The sequence below is a fragment of the Somniosus microcephalus genome, chromosome 22 (genome assembly GCF_052327205.1).
Source record: "Somniosus microcephalus isolate GS21.2 chromosome 22, FLI_Smic_1.0, whole genome shotgun sequence".
Taxonomy (NCBI): domain Eukaryota; kingdom Metazoa; phylum Chordata; class Chondrichthyes; order Squaliformes; family Somniosidae; genus Somniosus; species Somniosus microcephalus.
The window spans coordinates 47,425,728-47,447,662 of record NC_141008.1 but is presented as its reverse complement, the minus strand read 5'-3'; the positions used below and the strand labels follow the sequence as shown (position 1 = coordinate 47,447,662).

At 58.1% G+C, this 21,935-nt stretch overlaps 2 protein-coding genes across 5 annotated transcripts in view; one reads left to right on the top strand and one right to left on the bottom strand.

Moving 5' to 3' along the window:
- tekt1 (tektin 1) overlaps positions 1-21,935 on the bottom strand; it is a 64,125-nt gene that overhangs the window by 24,739 nt on the left and 17,451 nt on the right. The gene's annotated exons all lie outside the window — the stretch shown is intronic.
- LOC147102259 (tricarboxylate transport protein, mitochondrial-like) lies at positions 7,362-21,608 on the top strand. 4 transcript variants are annotated; one of them, XM_085964632.1, is made up of 7 exons: positions 7,362-8,178; positions 12,102-12,186; positions 13,827-13,931; positions 15,602-15,717; positions 18,692-18,765; positions 19,634-19,828; positions 21,188-21,275. In XM_085964632.1, the coding sequence occupies exons 1-6, from the start codon at positions 8,047-8,049 to the stop codon at positions 19,779-19,781; spliced, it is 660 nt and encodes a 219-aa protein (XP_085820758.1). In that variant the 5' UTR covers positions 7,362-8,046; the 3' UTR covers positions 19,782-19,828; positions 21,188-21,275. The 4 variants fall into 4 exon arrangements, with proteins under 4 accessions (XP_085820758.1, XP_085820759.1, XP_085820761.1 ...); XM_085964633.1 differs by lacking the exons at positions 19,634-19,828; positions 21,188-21,275 and adding an exon at positions 18,877-19,589; XM_085964635.1 differs by lacking the exons at positions 18,692-18,765; positions 21,188-21,275 and having other exon boundaries at positions 19,634-20,412.

Here is a 21,935-nt window from a genome sequence, read left to right as displayed (position 1 = left end):
CCCCCCAATCTCTCTCCCCCCCAATCTCATCTCTCCCCCCCAATCTCTCTCCCCCCCCAATCTCTCCCCCCCATCTCTCCCCCCCCAATCTCTCCCCCCCCCATCTCTCCCCCCCCCCATCTCTCCCCCCCCCCATCTCTCCCCCCCCCCATCTCTCCCCCCCACACCCCCCCCATCTCTCCCCCCCACTCACCCCCCCATCTCTCCCCCCCCCATCTCTCCCCCCCCCCCCATCTCTCCCCCCCCCCACTCCCCCCCCCCCCATCTCTCCCCCCCACCCCCCCATCTCTCCCACCCCCCCATCTCTCCCCCCCCTCTCTCCCCCCCCATCTCTCCCCCCCACTCCCCCCCCATCTCTCCCCCCCCCACTCTCTCCCCCCCCAATCTCTCCCCCCCCCATCTCTCCCCCCCCATCTCCCCCCCCCATCTCTCCCCCCCCCCACTCTCCCCCCCCCATCTCTCCCCCCCCCATCTCTCCCCCCCCCATCTCTCCCCCCCCCCCATCTCTCCCCCCCCATCTCTCCCCCCCCCATCACTCCCCCCCACCACTCCCCCCCCACTCCCCCCCCACCCCCCCCATCTCTCCCCCCCCATCTCCCCCCCCATCTCTCCCCCCCCATCTCTCCCCCCCCCCCCCCACTCTCCCCCCCCATCTCTCCCCCCCCATCTCCCCCCCCCATCTCTCCCCCCCCATCTCTCCCCCCCATCTCTCCCCCCCCATCACTCCCCCCCCATCTCTCCCCCCCCCCCCCATCTCTCCCCCCCCCCATCTCCCCCCCCCATCTCTCCCCCCCCCCCAACTCTCCCCCCCCCCATCTCTCCCCCCCCCCCATCTCTCCACACCCCCCATCTCTCCCCCCCCCCATCTCTCCCCCCCCCCCATCTCACCCCCCCCCATCTCTCCCCCCCCCATCTCTCCCCCCCCATCTCACCCCCCCCCCATCTCTCCCCCCCCACCACTCCCCCCCCCATCTCTCCCCCCCCCAACCACTCCCCCCCCCATCACTCCCCCCCCACACTCCCCCCCCCCATCTCTCCCCCCCCCACTCCCCCCCCCATCTCTCCCCCCCCCCCATCTCTCCCCCCCCCCATCTCTCCCCCCCCCCCATCTCCCCCCCCCCCATCTCTCCCCCCCCCCTCCCATCTCTCCCCCCCCCCACTCCCCATCTCTCCCCCCCCTCCCATCTCTCCCCCCCCTCCCATCTCCCCCCCCCTCCCATCTCTCCCCCCCTCCCATCTCTCCCCCCCCTCCCATCTCTCCCCCCCCTCCCATCTCTCCCCCCCTCCCATCTCTCCCCCCCCTCCCATCTCTCCCCCCCCTCCCATCTCTCCCCCCCCTCCCATCTCTCCCCCCCCCCTCCCATCTCTCCCCCCCCCTCCCATCTCTCCCCCCCCTCCCATCTCTCCCCCCCTCCCATCTCTCCCCCCCCTCCCATCTCTCCCCCCCCCCTCCCATCTCTCCCCCCCTCCCATCTCTCCCCCCCCTCCCATCTCTCCCCCCCTCCCATCTCTCCCCCCCCTCCCATCTCTCCCCCCCCTCCCATCTCTCCCCCCCCTCCCATCTCTCCCCCCCTCCCATCTCTCCCCCCCTCCCATCTCTCCCCCCCCTCCCATCTCTCCCCCCCCCTCCCATCTCTCCCCCCCCTCCCATCTCTCCCCCCCCCTCCCATCTCTCCCCCCCCTCCCATCTCTCCCCCCCCTCCCATCTCTCCCCCCCTCCCATCTCTCCCCCCCCTCCCATCTCTCCCCCCCCCTCCCATCTCTCCCCCCCCTCCATCTCTCCCCCCCTCCCATCTCTCCCCCCCCTCCATCTCTCCCCCCCCTCCCATCTCTCCCCCCCTCCCATCTCTCCCCCCCTCCATCTCTCCCCCCCCTCCCATCTCTCCCCCCCTCCCATCTCTCCCCCCCCTCCCATCTCTCCCCCCCTCCCATCTCTCCCCCCCTCCCATCTCTCCCCCCCTCCCATCTCTCCCCCCCCTCCCATCTCTCCCCCCCCTCCCATCTCTCCCCCCCCCTCCCATCTCTCCCCCCCCCTCCCATCTCTCCCCCCCCCCACCTCCCCCATCTCTCCCCCCCCCCTCCCATCTCTCCCCCCCTCCCATCTCTCCCCCCCCCTCCCATCTCTCCCCCCCCTCCCATCTCTCCCCCCCCCTCCCATCTCTCCCCCCCCCCCTCCCATCTCTCCCCCCCCCCCTCCCTCCCATCTCTCCCCCCCCCCTCCCATCTCTCCCCCCCTCCCATCTCTCCCCCCCCTCCCATCTCTCCCCCCCCTCCCATCTCTCCCCCCCCTCCCATCTCTCCCCCCCCCTCCCATCTCTCCCCCCCCTCCCATCTCTCCCCCCCCTCCCATCTCTCCCCCCCCTCCCATCTCTCCCCCCCTCCCATCTCTCCCCCCCCTCCCATCTCTCCCCCCCCTCCATCTCTCCCCCCCCTCCCATCTCTCCCCCCCCCCTCCCATCTCTCCCCCCCCCCTCCCATCTCTCCCCCCCCTCCCATCTCTCCCCCCCCTCCCATCTCTCCCCCCCCTCCCATCTCTCCCCCCCTCCCATCTCTCCCCCCCCTCCCATCTCTCCCCCCCCCTCCCATCTCTCCCCCCCCCTCCCATCTCTCCCCCCCCTCCCATCTCTCCCCCCCCCCTCCCATCTCTCCCCCCCTCCCATCTCTCCCCCCCCTCCCATCTCTCCCCCCCCCTCCCATCTCTCCCCCCCCTCCCATCTCTCCCCCCCCTCCCATCTCTCCCCCCCCTCCCATCTCTCCCCCCCCCTCCCATCTCTCCCCCCCCCTCCCATCTCTTCCCCCCCCCTCCCATCTCTTCCCCCCCCCCTCCCATCTCTTCCCCCCCCTCCCATCTCTTCCCCCCCCTCCCATCTCTTCCCCCCCCCTCCCATCTCTCCCCCCCCTCCCATCTCCCCCCCCCTCCCATCTCTCCCCCCCTCCCATCTCTCCCCCCCCTCCCATCTCTCCCCCCCCCCCCTCCCATCTCTCTCCCCCCCCCCTCCCATCTCTCTCCCCCCCCCCTCCCATCTCTCTCCCCCCCCCCCTCCCATCTCTCTCCCCCCCCCCTCCCATCTCTCTCCCCCCCCCCTCCCATCACACACCCCCCCCCTCCATCTCTCCCCCCCCCCCTCCCATCTCTCTCCCCCCCCCCTCCCATCTCTCTCCCCCCCCCTCCCATCTCTCTCCCCCCCCCTCCCATCTCTCTCCCCCCCCCTCCCATCTCTCTCCCCCCCCCCTCCATCTCTCTCCCCCCCCCCTCCCATCTCTCTCCCCCCCCTCCCATCTCTCTCCCCCCCCTCCCATCTCTCTCCCCCCCCCCTCCCATCTCTCCCCCCCCATCTCTTCCCCCCCCTCCCATCTCTTCCCCCCCCCCCCATCTCTTCCCCCCCCTCCCATCTCTCCCCCCCCCTCCCATCTCTCCCCCCCCCTCCCATCTCTCCCCCCCCCTCCCATCTCTCCCCCCCCCCTCCCATCTCTCCCCCCCCTCCCATCTCTCCCCCCCCCCTCCCATCTCTCCCCCCCCCCTCCCATCTCTCCCCCCCCCCCATCTCTCTCCCCCCCTCCCATCTCTCCCCCCCCCCCTCCCATCTCTCTCCCCCCCCCCTCCCATCTCTCTCCCCCCCCCCTCCCATCTCTCTCCCCCCCTCCCATCTCTCCCCCCCCCATCTCTTCCCCCCCCTCCCATCTCTTCCCCCCCTCCCATCTCTTCCCCCCCTCCCATCTCTCCCCCCCTCCCATCTCTCCCCCCCTCCCATCTCTCCCCCCCCTCCATCTCTCCCCCCCCCTCCCATCTCTCCCCCCCCCTCCCATCTCTCCCCCCCCTCCCATCTCTCCCCCCCCCATCTCTCCCCCCCCCCCCATCTCTCCCCCCCCCTCCCATCTCTCCCCCCCCTCCCATCTCTCCCCCCCTCCCATCTCTCCCCCCCCTCCCATCTCTCCCCCCCCTCCCATCTCTCCCCCCCCCTCCCATCTCTCCCCCCCTCCCATCTCTCCCCCCCCCCTCCCATCTCTCCCCCCCCCCTCCCATCTCTCCCCCCCCCCTCCCATCTCTCCCCCCCCCCTCCCATCTCTCCCCCCCCCCCCCTCCCTCCCATCTCTCTCCCCCCCCCCTCCCATCTCTCTCCCCCCCTCCCATCTCTCCCCCCCCATCTCTTCCCCCCCCCTCCCATCTCTTCCCCCCCTCCCATCTCTCCCCCCCTCCCATCTCTCCCCCCCCTCCCATCTCTCCCCCCCCCTCCCATCTCTCCCCCCCCTCCCATCTCTCCCCCCCCTCCCATCTCTCCCCCCCCTCCCATCTCTCCCCCCCCTCCCATCTCTCCCCCCCCTCCCATCTCTCCCCCCCCTCCCATCTCTCCCCCCCCTCCCATCTCTCCCCCCCCTCCCATCTCCTCCCCCCCTCCCATCTCTCCCCCCCCCTCCCATCTCTCCCCCCCCCTCCCATCTCCTCCCCCCCCCATCTCTCCCCCCCCCCATCTCTCCCCCCCTCCATCTCTCCCCCCCCTCCCATCTCTCCCCCCCCCCTCCCATCTCTCCCCCCCCCTCCCATCTCTCCCCCCCCATCTCTCCCCCCCCCATCTCTCCCCCCCCCCATCTCTCCCCCCCTCCCATCTCCCCCCCTCCCATCTCTCCCCCCCTCCCATCTCTCCCCCCCCATCTCTCCCCCCCTCCCATCTCTCCCCCCCTCCCATCTCTCCCCCCCCTCCCATCTCTCTCCCCCCCCCCCTCCCATCTCTCCCCCCCCCCCCATCTCTCCCCCCCCCCCATCTCTCCCCCCCCCCCCATCTCTCCCCCATCTCTCCCCCCCCCCTCCCATCTCTCCCCCCCCTCCCATCTCTCCCCCCCCTCCCATCTCTCCCCCCCCCCTCCCATCTCTTCCCCCCCCTCCCATCTCTCCCCCCCCTCCCATCTCTCTCCCCCCCCCCCCTCCCATCTCTCCCCCCCCCCATCTCTCCCCCCCCCCCATCTCTCCCCCCCCCCCCCCCCATCTCTCCCCCCCCTCCCATCTCTCCCCCCCCTCCCATCTCTCCCCCCCCTCCCATCTCTCCCCCCCCTCCCATCTCTTCCCCCCCCCTCCCATCTCTCCCCCCCAATCTCTCTCCCCTCCCCAATCTCTCTCCCCCCCCCTCCCATCTCTCCCCCCCATCTCCCCCCCCCCCCATCTCTCCCCCCCCCCATCTCTCCCCCCCCTCCCATCTCTCCCCCCCTCCCATCTCTCCCCCCCTCCCATCTCTCCCCCCCTCCCATCTCTCCCCCCCCCTCCCATCTCTCCCCCCCCCTCCCATCTCCCCCCCCCCCTCCCATCTCTCCCCCCCCTCCCATCTCTCCCCCCCCCTCCCATCTCTCCCCCCCCCCCCCATCTCTCCCCCCCCATCTCTCCCCCCCCCCCATCTCTCCCCCCCCCATCTCTCCCCCTCCCATCTCTCCCCCCCCTCCCATCTCTCCCCCCCTCCCATCTCTCCCCCCCCTCCCATCTCTCCCCCCCCTCCCATCTCTCCCCCCCCTCCCATCTCTCCCCCCCCTCCATCTCTCCCCCCCCCTCCCATCTCTCTCCCCCCCCCCTCCCATCTCTCCCCCCCCCCCCATCTCTCTCCCCCCCCCCCCCATCTCTCTCCCCCCCCCCCCCATCTCTCCCCCCCCCCCCCATCTCTCCCCCCCCTCCCCTCTCTTCCCCCCCCCTCCCATCTCTCCCCCCCAATCTCTCTCCCCTCCCCAATCTCTCTCCCCTCCCCCATCTCTCCCCCCCCTCCCATCTCTCCCCCCCTCCCATCTCTCCCCCCCCCTCCCATCTCTTCCCCCCCCCCCCCCCCCCACATCACCTTCTCCCATAAAAAGCAATCTGTTTGGCTCACTGTACTCTTGAGTATTTAAGGGACTGTTACATATATGGGTAGGTGGAACATCGGAACAGGAGGAGGCCATTTAGTCGTTCAAGCCTGTTTACCATTTCATGGCTGATCTGTATCTTAACTCCCATCTATCAATCTCTGTCTTGAAAACTGCAATTGACCCCCAGCACCCCCAGCTCTTTAGGAGAGAGTTCCAGATTTCCACTACCCTTGGTGTGAAGAAGTGCTTCCTGACATCACCCCTGAACGGCCTGGCTCTAATTTTAAAGTTATGGCCCCTTGTTCTGGACTCTTTTTTTCTCTCTCCCCCCAACAACCCGATCAACTCCTTTCATCATCTTGTAACACCTCAATTCGATCACCCCTTAATCTCCTATACGCGAGGGATACATGCCCAGTCTATGCAACCAGTCCTCGTAATTTAACCCATTGAGTGACCCGACCCAACATTCACGTGTCCTTAAACTGGCCGCACTGAGTCTCCCCAGGGCTGCTGGTGTGTGATCCTCTGAGCAGTTACACACCATCACTGGCCGGGTAGCAGAATGTCCAGCCACAGCCCTCCCTTTGAGATCAGGACCACGGTCTGATGCAGGTGACCGAAAGAGGAAATCAGTCTGAGAATGATTAATTTAGGAATGTTACGTGATTGTATCGCTGAGAAAATGTCAGCAGGTGGCAGCATCGAGAACCTGAGTAAACCAGGCATCTGTACAGTGTCAGAATGGAAACACCGGGTGCAATGGGGAAGGATAGGAAAGAAAGAAAGACTTGCATTTCTATAGCACCTTTCACAACCTCAGCACATCTCAAAGTGCTTTACAGCCAATGAAGTCATTTTGAAGTGTGGTCACTGTTGTAGGAAACACGGCAGCCAGTTTGCGCACAGCAAGCTTCCACAAACAGTAATGTGATAATGACCAGATAAACTGTTTTAGTGACGTTGATTGAAGGATAAATATTGGCCCCAGGACACCGGGGAGAACTCCCCTGCTCCTCTTCAAATAGTGCCGTGGGATCTTTTACATCCACCTGAGAGGGCAGACAGGGCCTCGGTTTAACGTCTCATCCAAAAGATGGCACCTCTGACAGTGCAGCGCTCCCTCAGTACTGCTCCGACAGTGCAGCGCTCCCTCAGTACTGCCCCTCCGACAGTGCAGCGCTCCCTCAGTACTGCCCCTCTGACAGTGCAGCGCTCCCTCAGTACTGCTCCTCCGACAGTGCAGCGCTCCCTCAGTACTGCCCCTCCGACAGTGCGATGCTCCTTCAGTGCTGCCCCTCCGACAGTGCGGCGCTCCCTCAGTACTGCCCCTCCGACAGTGCGGCGCTCCCTCAGTATTGCCCCTCCGATAGTGCGGCGCTCCCTCAGTACTGCCCCTCCGACAGTGCGGCGCTCCCTCAGTACTGCACTGGGAGTGTCAACCTAGATTCTGTGTTCATGTCTCTGGAGTGGGACTTGAACCCACAACCTTTATGACTCCGAGGCGAGCCTGCTCCCCACTGAGCCCCGGCTGACAGAATAGAGGGTGAGATAGGTGCAGGGCGAGTTGGGATCATTGACTTTCTGCGGTTTATTTTGCTGGCAGTGGAAGTACCTTGAAAACCATGGTAACTCGCCTCCTAATGAACCTCTGCTTTACAAAATCGGAACATTTGTGGGTTGAAGTCATTCTGGACGATATCAGTGACAAGAATATTAACTTGTTGACATGAAATGTTTGTTTGGTCCCTGGGAACAAGCTCATTAAAGAGCAGACACAAGAGCTTCATCCCATTTCACACAGTGCCACTTCAGCTTATTGCTGCCCTGTTGCACTTTAGAAGTTTCTGGTCAGAAACCGTACATTGGAGGCAGGTACAGCCTCTGCCTCCTTGACCTTGCATAGACTGGCATCCCCTGGCAGTGTAATGGGAATCCTTCTCTCTTCACTGCAATATTACCAAGCTGACACTCAACATCATTCAGTAAACCTCCGAGTAAGGAACGAAAAGAAAGGACTTGCATTTCTATAGCGCCTTTCACATCCTCAGGATGTCCCAAATTAAGTACCGTGTAGTCTGTTGTAATGAAGGGAAACACGGCAGCCAATTTGCACACAGCAAGCTCCCACAAGCAGCACTGAGATAAATGACACTGCCATGGGGTCCGCGACTGCTTGGCTGACGTTCCACCCCGTCCCGCCCTTGTTTCCGCAGGTTTGGAATGTTTGAATTCCTGAGCAACAAGATGATCGATGAGAACGGGAAGCTGACTGTCCAGCGTAGTCTGCTGTGCGGTCTGGGAGCTGGGGTGGCAGAGGCTGTGGTGGTCGTATGCCCCATGGAGACAGTAAAGGTAATGTGTTGACCTCACACAAGGCATGTCGTCCGTGCTCGGCAGATAGCCACGGGTCGGGAGTGAAAAATCAGCAGAGAAGGACAGGACTGTATATGGAGAAATTTTAAAAAGAATTTATTTTAAAATCTGGATTATCTCAACTAAACTTCTTTTGGTAAATCTGCTAACGATTGCAAACGAAGCTTAGCTTTTGTTAGGCCGACTTGGTAGTTCAGGCCCAGTGAGTCTCCGCTATACACCGTGTGATATAACCCGTGTCTCGGGCCCAGTGAGTCTCCGCTATACACCGAGTGATATAACCCGTGTCTCAGGCCCAGTGAGTCTCCGCTATACACCGTGTGATATAACCCGTGTCTCAGGCCCAGTGAGTCTCCGCTATACACCGTGTGATATAACCCGTGTCTCAGGCCCAGTGAGTCTCCGCTATACACCGTGAGATATAACCCGTGTCTCGGGCCCAGTGAGTCTCCGCTATACACCGTGTGATATAACCTGTGTCTCCGGCCCAGTGAGTCCCCGCTATACACCGAGTGATATAACCCGTGTCTCCGGCCCAGTGAGTCCCCGCTATACACCGAGTGATATAACCCGTGTCTCAGGCCCAGTGAGTCTCCGCTATACACCGTGTGATATAACCCGTGTCTCGGGCCCAGTGAGTCCCCGCTATACACCGTGTGATATAACCTGTGTCTCCGGCCCAGTGAGTCTCCACTATACACTGTGTGATATAACCCGTGTCTCAGGCCCAGTGAGTCTCCGCTATACACCGAGTGATATAACCCGTGTCTCAGGCCCAGTGAGTCTCCGCTATACACCGTGTGATATAACCCGTGTCTCGGGCCCAGTGAGTCCCCGCTATACACCGTGTGATATAACCTGTGTCTCCGGCCCAGTGAGTCTCCACTATACACCGTGTGATATAACCCGTGTCTCAGGCCCAGTGAGTCTCCGCTATACACCGTGTGATATAACCCGTGTCTCAGGCCCAGTGAGTCTCCGCTATACACCGTGTGATATAACCAGTGTCTCCGGCCCAGTGAGTCCCCGCTATACACCGTGTGATATAACCTGTGTCTCGGGCCCAGTGAGTCCCCGTTATACACCGTGAGATATAACCCGTGTCTCGGGCCCAGTGAGTCTCCGCTATACACCGTGTGATATAACCTGTGTCTCCGGCCCAGTGAGTCTCCGCTATACACCGTGTGATATAACCCGTGTCTCGGGCCCAGTGAGTCTCCACTATACACCGTGTGATATAACCCGTGGCTCAGGCCCAGTGAGTCTCCACTATACACCGTGTGATATAACCCGTGTCTCGGGCCCAGTGAGTCTCCGCTATACACCGTGTGATATAACCCGTGTCTCAGGCCCAGTGAGTCTCCACTATACACCGTGTGATATAACCCGTGTCTCCGGCCCAGTGAGTCTCCACTATACACCGTGTGATATAACCCGTGGCTCCGGCCCAGTGAGTCTCCACTATACACCGTGTGATATAACCCGTGTCTCCGGCCCAGTGAGTCTCCGTTATACACCGAGTGATATAACCTGTGTCTCGGGCCCAGTGAGTCCCCGCTATACACCGTGAGATATAACCCGTGTCTCAGGCCCAGTGAGTCTCCGCTATACACCGTGTGATATAACCCGTGGCTCAGGCCCAGTGAGTCTCCGCTATACACCGAGTGATATAACCCGTGTCTCGGGCCCAGTGAGTCTCCGCTATACACCGAGTGATATAACCCGTGTCTCAGGCCCAGTGAGTCCCCGTTATACACCGTGTGATATAACCCGTGTCTCCGGCCCAGTGAGTCCCCACTATACACCGAGTGATATAACCTGTGTCTCCGGCCCAGTGAGTCTCCGCTATACACCGTGTGATATAACCCGTGTCTCCGGCCCAGTGAGTCCCCGCTATACACCGAGTGATATAACCCGTGTCTCAGGCCCAGTGAGTCCCCGTTATACACCGTGTGATATAACCCGTGTCTCCGGCCCAGTGAGTCTCCACTATACACCGAGTGATATAACCCGTGTCTCGGGCCCAGTGAGTCCCCGCTATACACCGTGTGATATAACCCGTGTCTCCGGCCCAGTGAGTCCCCGCTATACACCGTGTGATATAACCCGTGTCTCCGGCCCAGTGAGTCTCCGCTATACACCGTGTGATATAACCCGTGGCTCAGGCCCAGTGAGTCTCCGCTATACACCGAGTGATATAACCCGTGTCTCGGGCCCAGTGAGTCTCCGCTATACACCGAGTGATATAACCCGTGTCTCAGGCCCAGTGAGTCCCCGCTATACACCGTGTGATATAACCCGTGTCTCCGGCCCAGTGAGTCCCCACTATACACCGAGTGATATAACCTGTGTCTCCGGCCCAGTGAGTCTCCGCTATACACCGTGTGATATAACCCGTGTCTCCGGCCCAGTGAGTCCCCGCTATACACCGAGTGATATAACCCGTGTCTCAGGCCCAGTGAGTCCCCGTTATACACCGAGTGATATAACCCGTGTCTCAGGCCCAGTGAGTCTCCGCTATACACCGTGTGATATAACCCGTGTCTCAGGCCCAGTGAGTCCCCACTATACACCGAGTGATATAACCTGTGTCTCCGGCCCAGTGAGTCTCCGCTATACACCGAGTGATATAACCCGTGTCTCCGGCCCAGTGAGTCCCCGTTATACACCGTGTGATATAACCCGTGTCTCCGGCCCAGTGAGTCTCCGTTATACACCGTGTGATATAACCCGTGTCTCCGGCCCAGTGAGTCCCCGCTATACACCGAGTGATATAACCCGTGTCTCAGGCCCAGTGAGTCCCCGTTATACACCGTGTGATATAACCCGTGTCTCCGGCCCAGTGAGTCTCCACTATACACCGAGTGATATAACCCGTGTCTCGGGCCCAGTGAGTCCCCGCTATACACCGTGTGATATAACCCGTGTCTCCGGCCCAGTGAGTCCCCGTTATACACCGTGTGATATAACCCGTGTCTCAGGCCCAGTGAGTCTCCACTATACACCGTGTGATATAACCCGTGTCTCCGGCCCAGTGAGTCTCCGCTATACACCGTGTGATATAACCCGTGTATCGGGCCCAGTGAGTCTCCGCTATACACCGTGTGATATAACCTGTGTCTCGGGCCCAGTGAGTCCCCGCTATACACCGTGTGATATAACCTGTGTCTCCGGCCCAGTGAGTCCCCGCTATACACCGTGTGATATAACCTGTGTCTCCGGCCCAGTGAGTCTCCGCTATACACCGTGTGATATAACCCGTGTCTCGGGCCCAGTGAGTCTCCGCTATACACCGTGTGATATAACCCGTGTCTCCGGCCCAGTGAGTCCCCACTATACACCGTGTGATATAACCTGTGTCTCCGGCCCAGTGAGTCTCCGCTATACACCGTGTGATATAACCTGTGTCTCAGGCCCAGTGAGTCTCCGCTATACACCGAGTGATATAACCCGTGTCTCAGGCCCAGTGAGTCTCCGCTATACACCGAGTGATATAACCCGTGGCTCAGGCCCAGTGAGTCTCCGCTATACACCGTGTGATATAACCCGTGTATCGGGCCCAGTGAGTCTCCTCTATACACCGTGTGATATAACCCGTGTCTCCGGCCCAGTGAGTCTCCGTTATACACCGTGTGATATAACCCGTGTCTCGGGCCCAGTGAGTCTCCGTTATACACCGTGTGATATAACCCGTGTATCGGGCCCAGTGAGTCTCCTCTATACACCGAGTGATATAACCCGTGGCTCAGGCCCAGATACTATCCTCTATACACTGTGTGATATAACCCGTGTCTCAGACTTTATATATAAAGTAACAGTCCTATGTCTCAGCCCCCTCAAGTATCTCTGTTCACTGTTGAAGTGTATTTGAACTCTTTACCTTTCTGTTTTTCCTCTTCTAGGTGAAGTTTATTCACGACCAGTGCGCGACTAATCCCAAATACCATGGCTTTTTCCATGGTCTCCGGGAGATCATTCGAGAACAAGGTAGGCCCCTCGAGTGGGGAGTGCATCAAGGGAGCAAGAGGTGGGTCTTGTCCGGAGAATTGCACGGAGCAGGCTCGAGGGGCCGTATGGCCTGCTGCTGCTCCTGTTTCTTATAAAAGCCGAGCGAGGGGGAAGAGATGGGAGCGAAACTTCAGAGTGGCTGGGATTAGCGATGCAGCGGGTGGGAGAAGGAGGGCTGCCAACCCTCCAGGATTGCCCTGGAGTCTCCACGCTGTGAAGATTAATCTCGAGGACACGGCTGTCAGCAGCAATCAGAGGGGCATTAAAACAAATTGTGTTGGTTTTTCATTTTCTTTGAGCACTTGTGTTTATTAGTTATAAAAATATTGGAGATGGGGAAAGAGGCTGTTCGACTGGGTTGGGGCGGTTGGAGGTGGGAGGCGGTGTGATGACGCCTCCAGGAATACATCCAGCCAGAGTTGGGAACCCTAGGGCGAAGGAGGAAAGGAAAAGGAGCTCTTGGTGTTGTGAGCAGGTCAGAAACCAGACTGAAGAGCAGCTTTCAAGAGAATTGCACGTATATTCTCAATTTTAGAGAAATCCGTGAGCCCTTCACACCAAGAGAGAGAGTAGGACCATCTTCATTATACTTTTAATTGCCAGAATCTAACAATATGGCAAGCACTGCACGCAGTCACTACAGTCTCCTGTTAATATTCCTTCTTGGGATGTGGCAGCATTTATTGCCCATTCCTAGACTGGGGTTATAGGTCAGCGTAATGTTGGACTGGAACCATGTGTAGGGGTGGCTGAAGGGCATTAATGAACCAGGTGATGGGTTTTTAATCATTTTATTGAGTTCAATTTTTTAACTTACGGCGGGATTGGAACTTGCGTCCTCTGGGTTGCTAGTCCAGTACCATCGCCGCTACACTACGGTACCTGTCTGTTTCTACCCAGCTCGGAAACCTGGGTCACTCCTGCCAAGATTCAAACACGAGACCCTCGGGGGCCCCAAAACCCGAACCTAGCTCACTGTCCAGGCCCGTGTCGGCCAATAGAAATCGCTGACCAGCCCCAGGTGAGGCCACGGCAAGGCAGTTTTAGCCACGTGCACTAACTTAAGTAGAAAACGCCGCGCACGCACTCGCAGTGTACAGGTAAACGTGCTTCACACGGGGATATTTACTGAATAGACATCTCCCTCCATTCAGTGACCAAGGAAGTAAAGCAGCCACAACGATCAAAACACACTCGCCTCTTCCGCTCACCATTTCACCAACAAAGGCACAGAAAGGTTAAAGTTCACATGCACACAGCGTGCGAGGAGTATCGAGATCACATGACCTGCGACGGTGTCTATTACTCATGTTTTACTAATCAGAAGTGCAATTAGCTACATCTGGGTTCCCAGTCAGGCACATGTGGCGAGTGGCTAACAGATTGGCCAACTCTGGTCTAGGGCCCAAGGGGCAAGGAACTGGGGACCAGTGCCAGCTGTGGGACTGCAGCCTTACCGAGTCAGTGCCTTCATGGGGAGTAAGGAGGGAAAGAAAGGGAGAGAGCCACACTCTTTTTTTCCCCCCCCCCCGCCCCCCCAAAAATCCCGTTTATTCAGAGATAATTGAGGAAGTTCTCACCAATCTTTCACTGAGGGTCTTTATTGTGTCTGCTTTCAGGTCTTCGGGGAACATACCAGGGAGTGACGGCCACCGTCCTCAAACAGGGCTCAAACCAAGCAATCCGCTTCTTTGTGATGACTAGTCTGCGCAACTGGTATAAAGGTGAGTGGCCAGAGATGGACATCATCCCATCTCCTTTACCCGGAGGGGGAGGCGGCTATTTCCCTGGGGTCGGCGGTGGGTGACTCCCTGGGGTCGGCGGTGGGTGACTATTTCCCTGGGGTCGGCGGTGGGTGACTCCCTGGGGTCGGCGGTGGGTGACTATTTCCCTGGGGTCGGCGGTGGGTGACTCCCTGGGGTCGGTGGTGGGTGACTATTTCCCTGGGGTCGGCGGTGGGTGACTATTTCCCTGGGGTCGGTGGTGGGTGACTATTTCCCTGGGGTCGGCGGTGGGTGACTATTTCCCTGGGGTCGGTGGTGGGTGACTATTTCCCTGGGGTCGGCGGTGGGTGACTATTTCCCTGGGGTCGGTGGTGGGTGACTATTTCCCTGGGGTCGGCGGTGGGTGACTATTTCCCTGGGGTCGGTGGTGGGTGACTATTTCCCTGGGGTTGGTGGTGGGTGACTATTTCCCTGGGGTCGGCGGTGGGTGACTATTTCCCTGGGGTTGGTGGTGGGTGACTATTTCCCTGGGGTCGGCGGTGGGTGACTATTTCCCTGGGGTTGGTGGTGGGTGACTATTTCCCTGGGGTCGGCGGTGGGTGACTATTTCCCTGGGGTCGGTGGTGGGTGACTATTTCCCTGGGGTCGGCGGTGGGTGACTATTTCCCTGGGGTCGGCGGTGGGTGACTATTTCCCTGGGGTTGGTGGTGGGTGACTTTCCCTGGGGTCGGTGGTGGGTGACTATTTCCCTGGGGTCGGCGGTGGGTGACTATTTCCCTGGGGTCGGCGGTGGGTGACTATTTCCCTGGGGTCGGCGGTGGGTGACTTTCCCTGGGGTCGGTGGTGGGTGACTATTTCCCTGGGGTCGGCGGTGGGTGACTATTTCCCTGGGGTTGGTGGTGGGTGACTATTTCCCTGGGGTCGGCGGTGGGTGACTTTCCCTGGGGTCGGCGGTGGGTGACTTTCCCTGGGGTCGGCGGTGGGTGACTATTTCCCTGGGGTTGGTGGGTGACTATTTCCCTGGGGTTGGTGGTGGGTGACTATTTCCCTGGGGTCGGCGGTGGGTGACTATTTCCCTGGGGTTGGTGGGTGACTATTTCCCTGGGGTTGGTGGTGGGTGACTATTTCCCTGGGGTCGGCGGTTGGTGACTATTTCCCTGGGGTCGGCGGTGGGTGACTATTTCCCTGGGGTCGGCGGTGGGTGACTTTCCCTGGGGTCGGTGGTGGGTGACTATTTCCCTGGGGTCGGCGGTGGGTGACTATTTCCCTGGGGTCGGCGGTGGGTGACTATTTCCCTGGGGTCGGCGGTGGGTGACTATTTCCCTGGGGTCGGCGGTGGGTGACTATTTCCCTGGGGTCGGCGGTGGGTGAATGCCTGTTCCCCAGCTCCAGCGGTGAGGATGATGCCTGATCTCTGCCCCCTTTACGTTGCCCAGGATTTCCGCCAAGGCCTTGAGCCTGCAGTCGGTGCAGATAAAGCGTTGCCGTGGAAACGAGATAGGAGGGGCATCCCCAGCCCTGCCACCTCACTTTGCTACTGTTGCCCAGGAGGGTGCTCAGACATGGGGGCACCCGAGGAAATCCGCAGTGGGCCTTGGATCAATGATATGTTCCAAGTTGAATCAATGATACGATTTGAATTGGATCGATGATACGTTCTCTACTTGCAGGAAATGATCCACATAAACCAATCAATCCGTTTATCACAGCTGCGTTCGGAGTCAGTGCCGGGGCGGCCAGTGTCTTTGGGAACACCCCCCTGGATGTGGTGAAGACGAGGATGCAGGTGAGAAGCGGTATATTGCAGTGAGGCCTGTAAGGGATCAGTGCCCGTCACAGATTAAAATGCTTAACCGCGCGCGCCGCAGAAAAAAGACTTGCATTTCCCCAGCGCCATTCACCACCTCCAGACGTCCCAAAGCTCTGTACAGCCAATGAACTACTTTAGAAGTGTGGTCACTGTTGTAATGTAGGAAATCTCTAAAGAAGACAGAGAGGGGTGCGGTTGAGATTGTAATCCACCCTGTCTGGCGGGAAGGAGCTGGGTTCGCTGGGAAATCCGGATCCGAGAACTTCCCGCCACGTTCCCACTCGATTGCCGCTACCTTAACAGGGCTCTTTCCTTCGGCGGCTGTGGCCCTTGCCTGACTCCGGCAGGAACCTCGTTAATAAATACTAATCGGGCACCTATGATGTCATTCAGACCCCGAGGGAATTTTAACGGCCTAGTGATTTGGGTGCAACCTGGCAGGGAAGAAACGGAGGCTCTCTCAAGGTAAAATCTATAGTAAGTAGGTGCTTCTGAGAGCCCCAATGAGGACAGTCTCTACTGCTCCTGCTTTCTCCACCCCCCCCCCCCCCCCCCCCCACTACCTCGATCCCCTCGCCCCCCCGAGCCGGCCAGTTCACTCCTTCTGCCCCTTTTGGTTGGGCAGCTTTGCTGGCGGGAGGCAAACAAGGCGAGGCTCGGGGGTTAAAATAGCCCCTGGCCTCAAACCGATGCAGTCTGGCGGGTTTGAAACCCCGTCCCGAAATCCTCTCCCAAAAGCACAACAGACCAGTCGGCGTCTGAAAGAGGGAAGGCAAGTTCACAGTTCTGGTGGGACCCTCCATTTGAGTTGCTGCGGTCAGGCATGAGAAGCCCCTTCTATACAACCGACCATCAGCTCACGAGGTAGATGCGGGTCAGGACTGTCCTTCCTCATCTAATCAAAGAGAACCTACAGGGCCCCCATCAGAGTGTCTGCTTCTCTTAGCTGGTTCCAGGGTTGATCGGCTCCACACTCCTACCCAGAAATCTGTTCCGGGTTTTCATCACACTCTGTGAATAACTTGCTGACGCCCGCCCTCTCCACAGTTTGAAACTTCGTCCTACTGTCTAGCTTGAAGCAGTGTTCTAGATCTTGCCTTTCCCACACTGTTTACTATCTAGCACGCATCGATAAGGTGCCCTCTCTGTCGCCTCTCATCAAGGCTAAAAAGCCGCAGCTTCCCCAGTCTCTCCCGTAACTTGGGATCAGTCTCGTCGTTGCCTTCTGGGTGTGACCTTCTCCCTTGTGTCACAATGACCTGAGCTGGAAGCAGTGCTCATTGTGTGGTCTGGACTAGAGCCCCGTGCCATTTCAGTGTGACATCCTCTGACACTCTACCGCTGCCACTAATGTAGTTCAGTGCCGTGGGGGTGGGGGTAAGGGGGTGGTGGCGGACACCAGCTGGCAAAAGTTACACCTCAAATATTTTAACTATTTGCACAAAGATGAGAATACTTCATCCATCTGTGCTCCCCACTTGAGCACATAATCCAGTGCAGTACTGAGGGAGCGCTGCACTGTCGAAGGGGCAATACTGAGGGAGCGCTGCACTGTCGAAGGGGCAATACTGAGGGAGCGCTGCACTGTCGAAGGGGCAATACTGAGGGAGTGCTGCACTGTCGAAGGGGCAATACTGAGGAAGCGCCGCACTGTCGGAGGGTCAGTACTGAGGGAGCGCTGCACTGTCGGAGGGGCAATACTGAGGAAGCGCCGCACTGTCGGAGGGTCAGTACTGAGGGAGCGCTGCACTGTCGAAGGGGCAATACTGAGGAAGCGCCGCACTGTCGGAGGGTCAGTACTGAGGGAGCGCTGCACTGTCGAAGGGGCAATACTGAGGGAGCGCCGCACTGTCGGAGGGGCACTACTGAGGGAGCGCCGCACTGTCGGAAGTGCCATCCTTTCAGATCCGACATTAAACCGAGGCCCTGTCTGCCCTCTTGTGTACATAAAAGATCCCATGGCACTAATTTGAAGAGCAGGGGAGTTCTCCCTGCAGTTTATCCTTCAGCCACCATCACTAAAAACAGAAAATGCTGGAAATACTCAGCAGGTCAGGCAGCATCTATAGAGAGAGAAACAGAGTTAACGTTTCAGGTCGATGACCCTTCATCAGAACTGGAAAAAGCTGGAGATGGAACAGGTTTTTAAGCAAGTGAAGTGACAGGGAAAGGTGGGAGGGGAGGAAAGAACAAAAGGGAAGGTCTGTGATAGGCTGGAAGGCAGGAGAGATTAAGAGACATTAAGAGATGGTGCGAGGCAAAAGGAGATGGTAATGGGACAAGTTAAGAAACAAAAGATGGCTCTAGATGAAGTGTAAATGGCAGAATGAAAGACAGCTGCCATGTGGGAGAGAGAAAAAATAAATGGATAAAAAAGGATGGGGCCGAGGTTATGGCCTGGAATTGTTGAACTCGATGTTGAGCCTAGAAGGCTGTAAAGTGCCTTTTTTCCCTTTTTCCCTCTCCCACACGGCAGCTGTCTTTCATTCTGCCAGTGCCATTTACACATCACTCGCTTAAAAACCTGTTCCATCTCCAGCTTTTCCAGTTCCGACGAAGGGTCATCGACCTGAAATGTTAACTCTGTTTCTCACTCAGCAAGTCAAGCAGCATCTGTGGAGAATTTCCAGCATTTTCTGTTTTTATTTCAGATTTCCAGCATCCGCAGTATTTTGCTTTTGAATCAGTAAAATCAGATGATCTGGTGATTTACCTCATTGCTGTTTGTGGGAGCTTGCTGTGCGCATATTAGCTGCCACGTTTCCTACATTACAACAGTGACTACACTTCAAAAAGTATTTCATTGGCTGTAAAGCGCGTTGGGACGTCCAGCGGTTGTGAAAGGCGCTACAGAAATGCAAGCCTGTCTTTGTTTATTGTGGTCTGTATTGCTGCCCGGCGTACTTGGGCAATCCCTATGCTCCTATTTTCATTCGGGATTTTGTTGCAGGGCCTCGAATCCTACAAATACAAGAACACGTTGGATTGTGTGTATCAGATCCTTAAAAACGAGGGGTTCTTTGCGTAAGTAGTGACACGTTAAAGTTTCCCCCCCCCCCCCGTTCAGGATTGAGAGAGTCCAAAAGCCCCCAGTGTTTTCCCTAAAGCGGCCGTTCGTTCCCTTGTGTGCTGCAGGTTTTACAAAGGGACGATTCCGCGCTTGGGCAGAGTGTGTCTTGACGTGGCCATTGTCTTCGTCATTTACGAGGAGGCCGTCAACATTCTCAACAGGACCTGGAAGACTAACTAAGGAGAGTCTCTCCCTCTCGCTGACATTCGGTACTGCACCATCCAGGCCAGCCTTTCCATCAACTCCACTTGCCGAAGATGTGCATCGTAACCAAGATAAAATAGACTAATTGTCAGCGGTCTGGGTAACCAAAACTGCCTTAGTGACTGAAAGTTGGGGGATGTGGAGGGTGTTTATACTCCTGAGAAATGCCCTCAACTGCCCACTTGTAGAGGGCAGGTGCCAGCGTTCCGACTTGTCATTTATCCCTTTTTGCTGCCTGTTTCGGCGGCTCCTGTGGTGTGTAACCCATTTTCGGTGAGGCGCAGGTTTGCAAAGTGTTCCCGTCCTTTGACCCTTTTTGGATACTTTGCTAATTGCAGAGCTCGATCTCGGGGGCTGGGGGTGAGCCAGCATGTGAATCCATGCTGAAACAGCTCTGACGGGATTAAGCTTGATTACCTCTGCAACACGCAGTGCTAGGACTCTTTACTTTAAAAAAAAACAGCCTAGTACTGTATGTTGGAAAATACTTGATCTTTTTGAAGTAATTGTACAACAAATTCTTAAAGGACGTCTAGTGTTTGTTTAAATGAGTTGTCCTGGATCCTCTGTATTTTTAAAATATATAATTATTGTGCAAATTTAATTTTATATTTATAGAATTGGAGTTTGGTCTCTCTCACGGCCCAGCCCATCCTGTGCCCATCCTCCCTCCTTGTGTTTAAGGCAGAATGAGAGTGCTACAGTGAGAATGCCGTCTTTAAGACTAGTTTTCAAGCGGCCCACATTTGATGTGCGGAGTCGGTGAAGGTGGAGAGAAAGTTCGTCCATGCGAGGGATCAAGTTGACTCCAAGGTGATGGGGGGGGCTCGGAACCAAGATCCGCTGTGGCAGGCTCAGTAATCCCAGACTTGCGCCAGACGGGATGTCTGACCAGGCAGCCTGGCTCACTGAGGGCACCTGGTCAGGAAGGCTTGTTGATGAGGCTGGGATTCTTCCTACTCTGCTTCAGAATGGTAGCGTGGTCTTCACTGGACAAGCTCGGTCCGTGCTGGCGAGCTGCACGTTTTTAGCCGGTTATATTCCAGGGCACTCTGGTTATACTCCCAACAACGCCCAACATGCACCGGGGGTCCCTCAGCTTTGGCTGTTGCCAACCTGCATGCAAGGTCTCTGAGTTTGGGTAACAGATGTGTGTCCCTACAGGGAATGAGTGCGTTTTCCATGTAGGGCAAACACAACCAAGCTTCCTTCCTCTCCTGCTCTCGGCCGGTGTCCCCACCCCCCAGCTGTCGGCTGGTGTCCACCCCTCCCCCAACCCCACCCCTCCCCCCCCGCTCTCGGCCGGTGCGCCCGCCCCCCTCCCCGTGATTTTCGTGTAGTCCTTCTGACTTCCCAGAACAGGAGTTTAGCCGGCTAAAACTGTGCAGCTCGCCAGCACGGGCCAAACTTGTCCAGTGAAGGCCACACTGCCTGTCTGAAGCGGAGTAGGAAGAATCCCAGCCTCAGCGACAGTTCGACCCTTCCAGGGGCCCTCGGTGAGCCAGACTGGCTGGTCAGTTATCTGCAAAATCTGTCTGGCTCAAATCCCTCCATGGCCTCGCCTCTCCCTGCCTCTGTAAAGTCCTCCAGCCATATAACCTTCTGAGAACTCTGCATTCCTACAGCTCTGGCCTTTCGTGCATTCCCACTTCCTTCGCTCCATCATTGACGGCCGTGCCTTCAGCTGCCTGGGCCCCAAGCTCTGGAATTCCCTCCCCTAAACCTCTCCGCGCCCCTCTCCTTAAAACCTACCTCTTTGTCCAAGCTTTTGGTCACCTGCCCTAATATCTCTGTGTGGCATGGTGCCAAATTTTGTTTGCTAATCGCTCCTGTGAAGCGCCTTGGGACGTTTTACTACGTTAAAGGCGCTATATAAATACAAGTTGTCTTGGATTATTGAGCCTGTCTCAGCGCCCGGCCAATCGCCTTGGACTCTGTACGACACACGCAGCCATGCAAAGGTACAGCTCCTCCTTTCATCTCGTCACCGTCCTGCACACTTGCCCGCGGAATAAGTTCGGGTTACGGGTATCATAAAAGCGTGCCCTGCTCTGCCCCAGCTCCACTCCGAACAGAAGGTCTGGCGAGGTTATTGGGGGAGCTGCTCCCCTTGTAAATCTATTTAATTTATTTATTTTTATAAATATTTTTTTTTTCATTTGGCAAATGAAGACAGGCCACCGCTTTAACGAGCAGAATTCCATAGCTTTGTCCTGGGAATGTGGGTGTCGCTGGGAAAGCTGCGCAGATTGGACGTCCCAGCTCGCCCGGAGAAGGTGCTGGCCCTTCTCCTGGAACAGCTGAAGCCTGTGTGTTGTTGATGCTCCCACAGTGGGTTCAGGAGGATATTGACCCAGCGACAATGAAGGAACGCGGAGATGTATGTCCAAGTCCGAATGGTTTGTGACTTGGAGGTGATGGTGTTCCCACAGTATTGCTGCTCCTGTCCTGTTCACCTTCACCCCGGGCTCTTGCGTTGGTAATACAATAAATAATAACATTATGGCCTATGAATATATAAAATGTTGTTCGATATTTTTGCCAAACACACACACTGTACATATTATTAAACCGGTGCGGTTGGAATAAGTAACTGCGAGCGTGTGCTGCTTCTCTCTGACGGGGGCCCCTTGCTTGTGTTTTAAGGTTGAGAGTTTTGGGGGTTCAAAATATTCTCCAGGTGCCAAGTTTGCTTTGAAAATGCCGCTAAGGTAACGAGTCGAGGGCGACCTGTACAACACAACAATGACAAGTGCCAGCAATCTGCTGAGATTGAAACTGCAAACGCTGAAACTAGCGGACCAGCAGGAGGAGAGGCTAATGTTTCCAGGGAGACCCTTCAGCAGAACTGGTTCATTGTGAAAACTGGTCCAGGAAAATGGTTCGGTGTGGTGAAGGGTTCAAATACGAGGGGCCATGA

Bases quoted from the DNA above. Each gene is read 5' to 3' on its own strand.
- LOC147102259 (XM_085964632.1), top strand. From the start codon at position 8,047: ATGTTTGAATTCCTGAGCAACAAGATGATCGATGAGAACGGGAAGCTG. The intron at 8,179-12,101 runs GTAATGTGTTGA...TTCCTCTTCTAG, and splicing joins GCCCCATGGAGACAGTAAAG to GTGAAGTTTATTCACGACCA. The intron at 15,718-18,691 runs GTGAGAAGCGGT...ATTTTGTTGCAG, and splicing joins TGGTGAAGACGAGGATGCAG to GGCCTCGAATCCTACAAATA.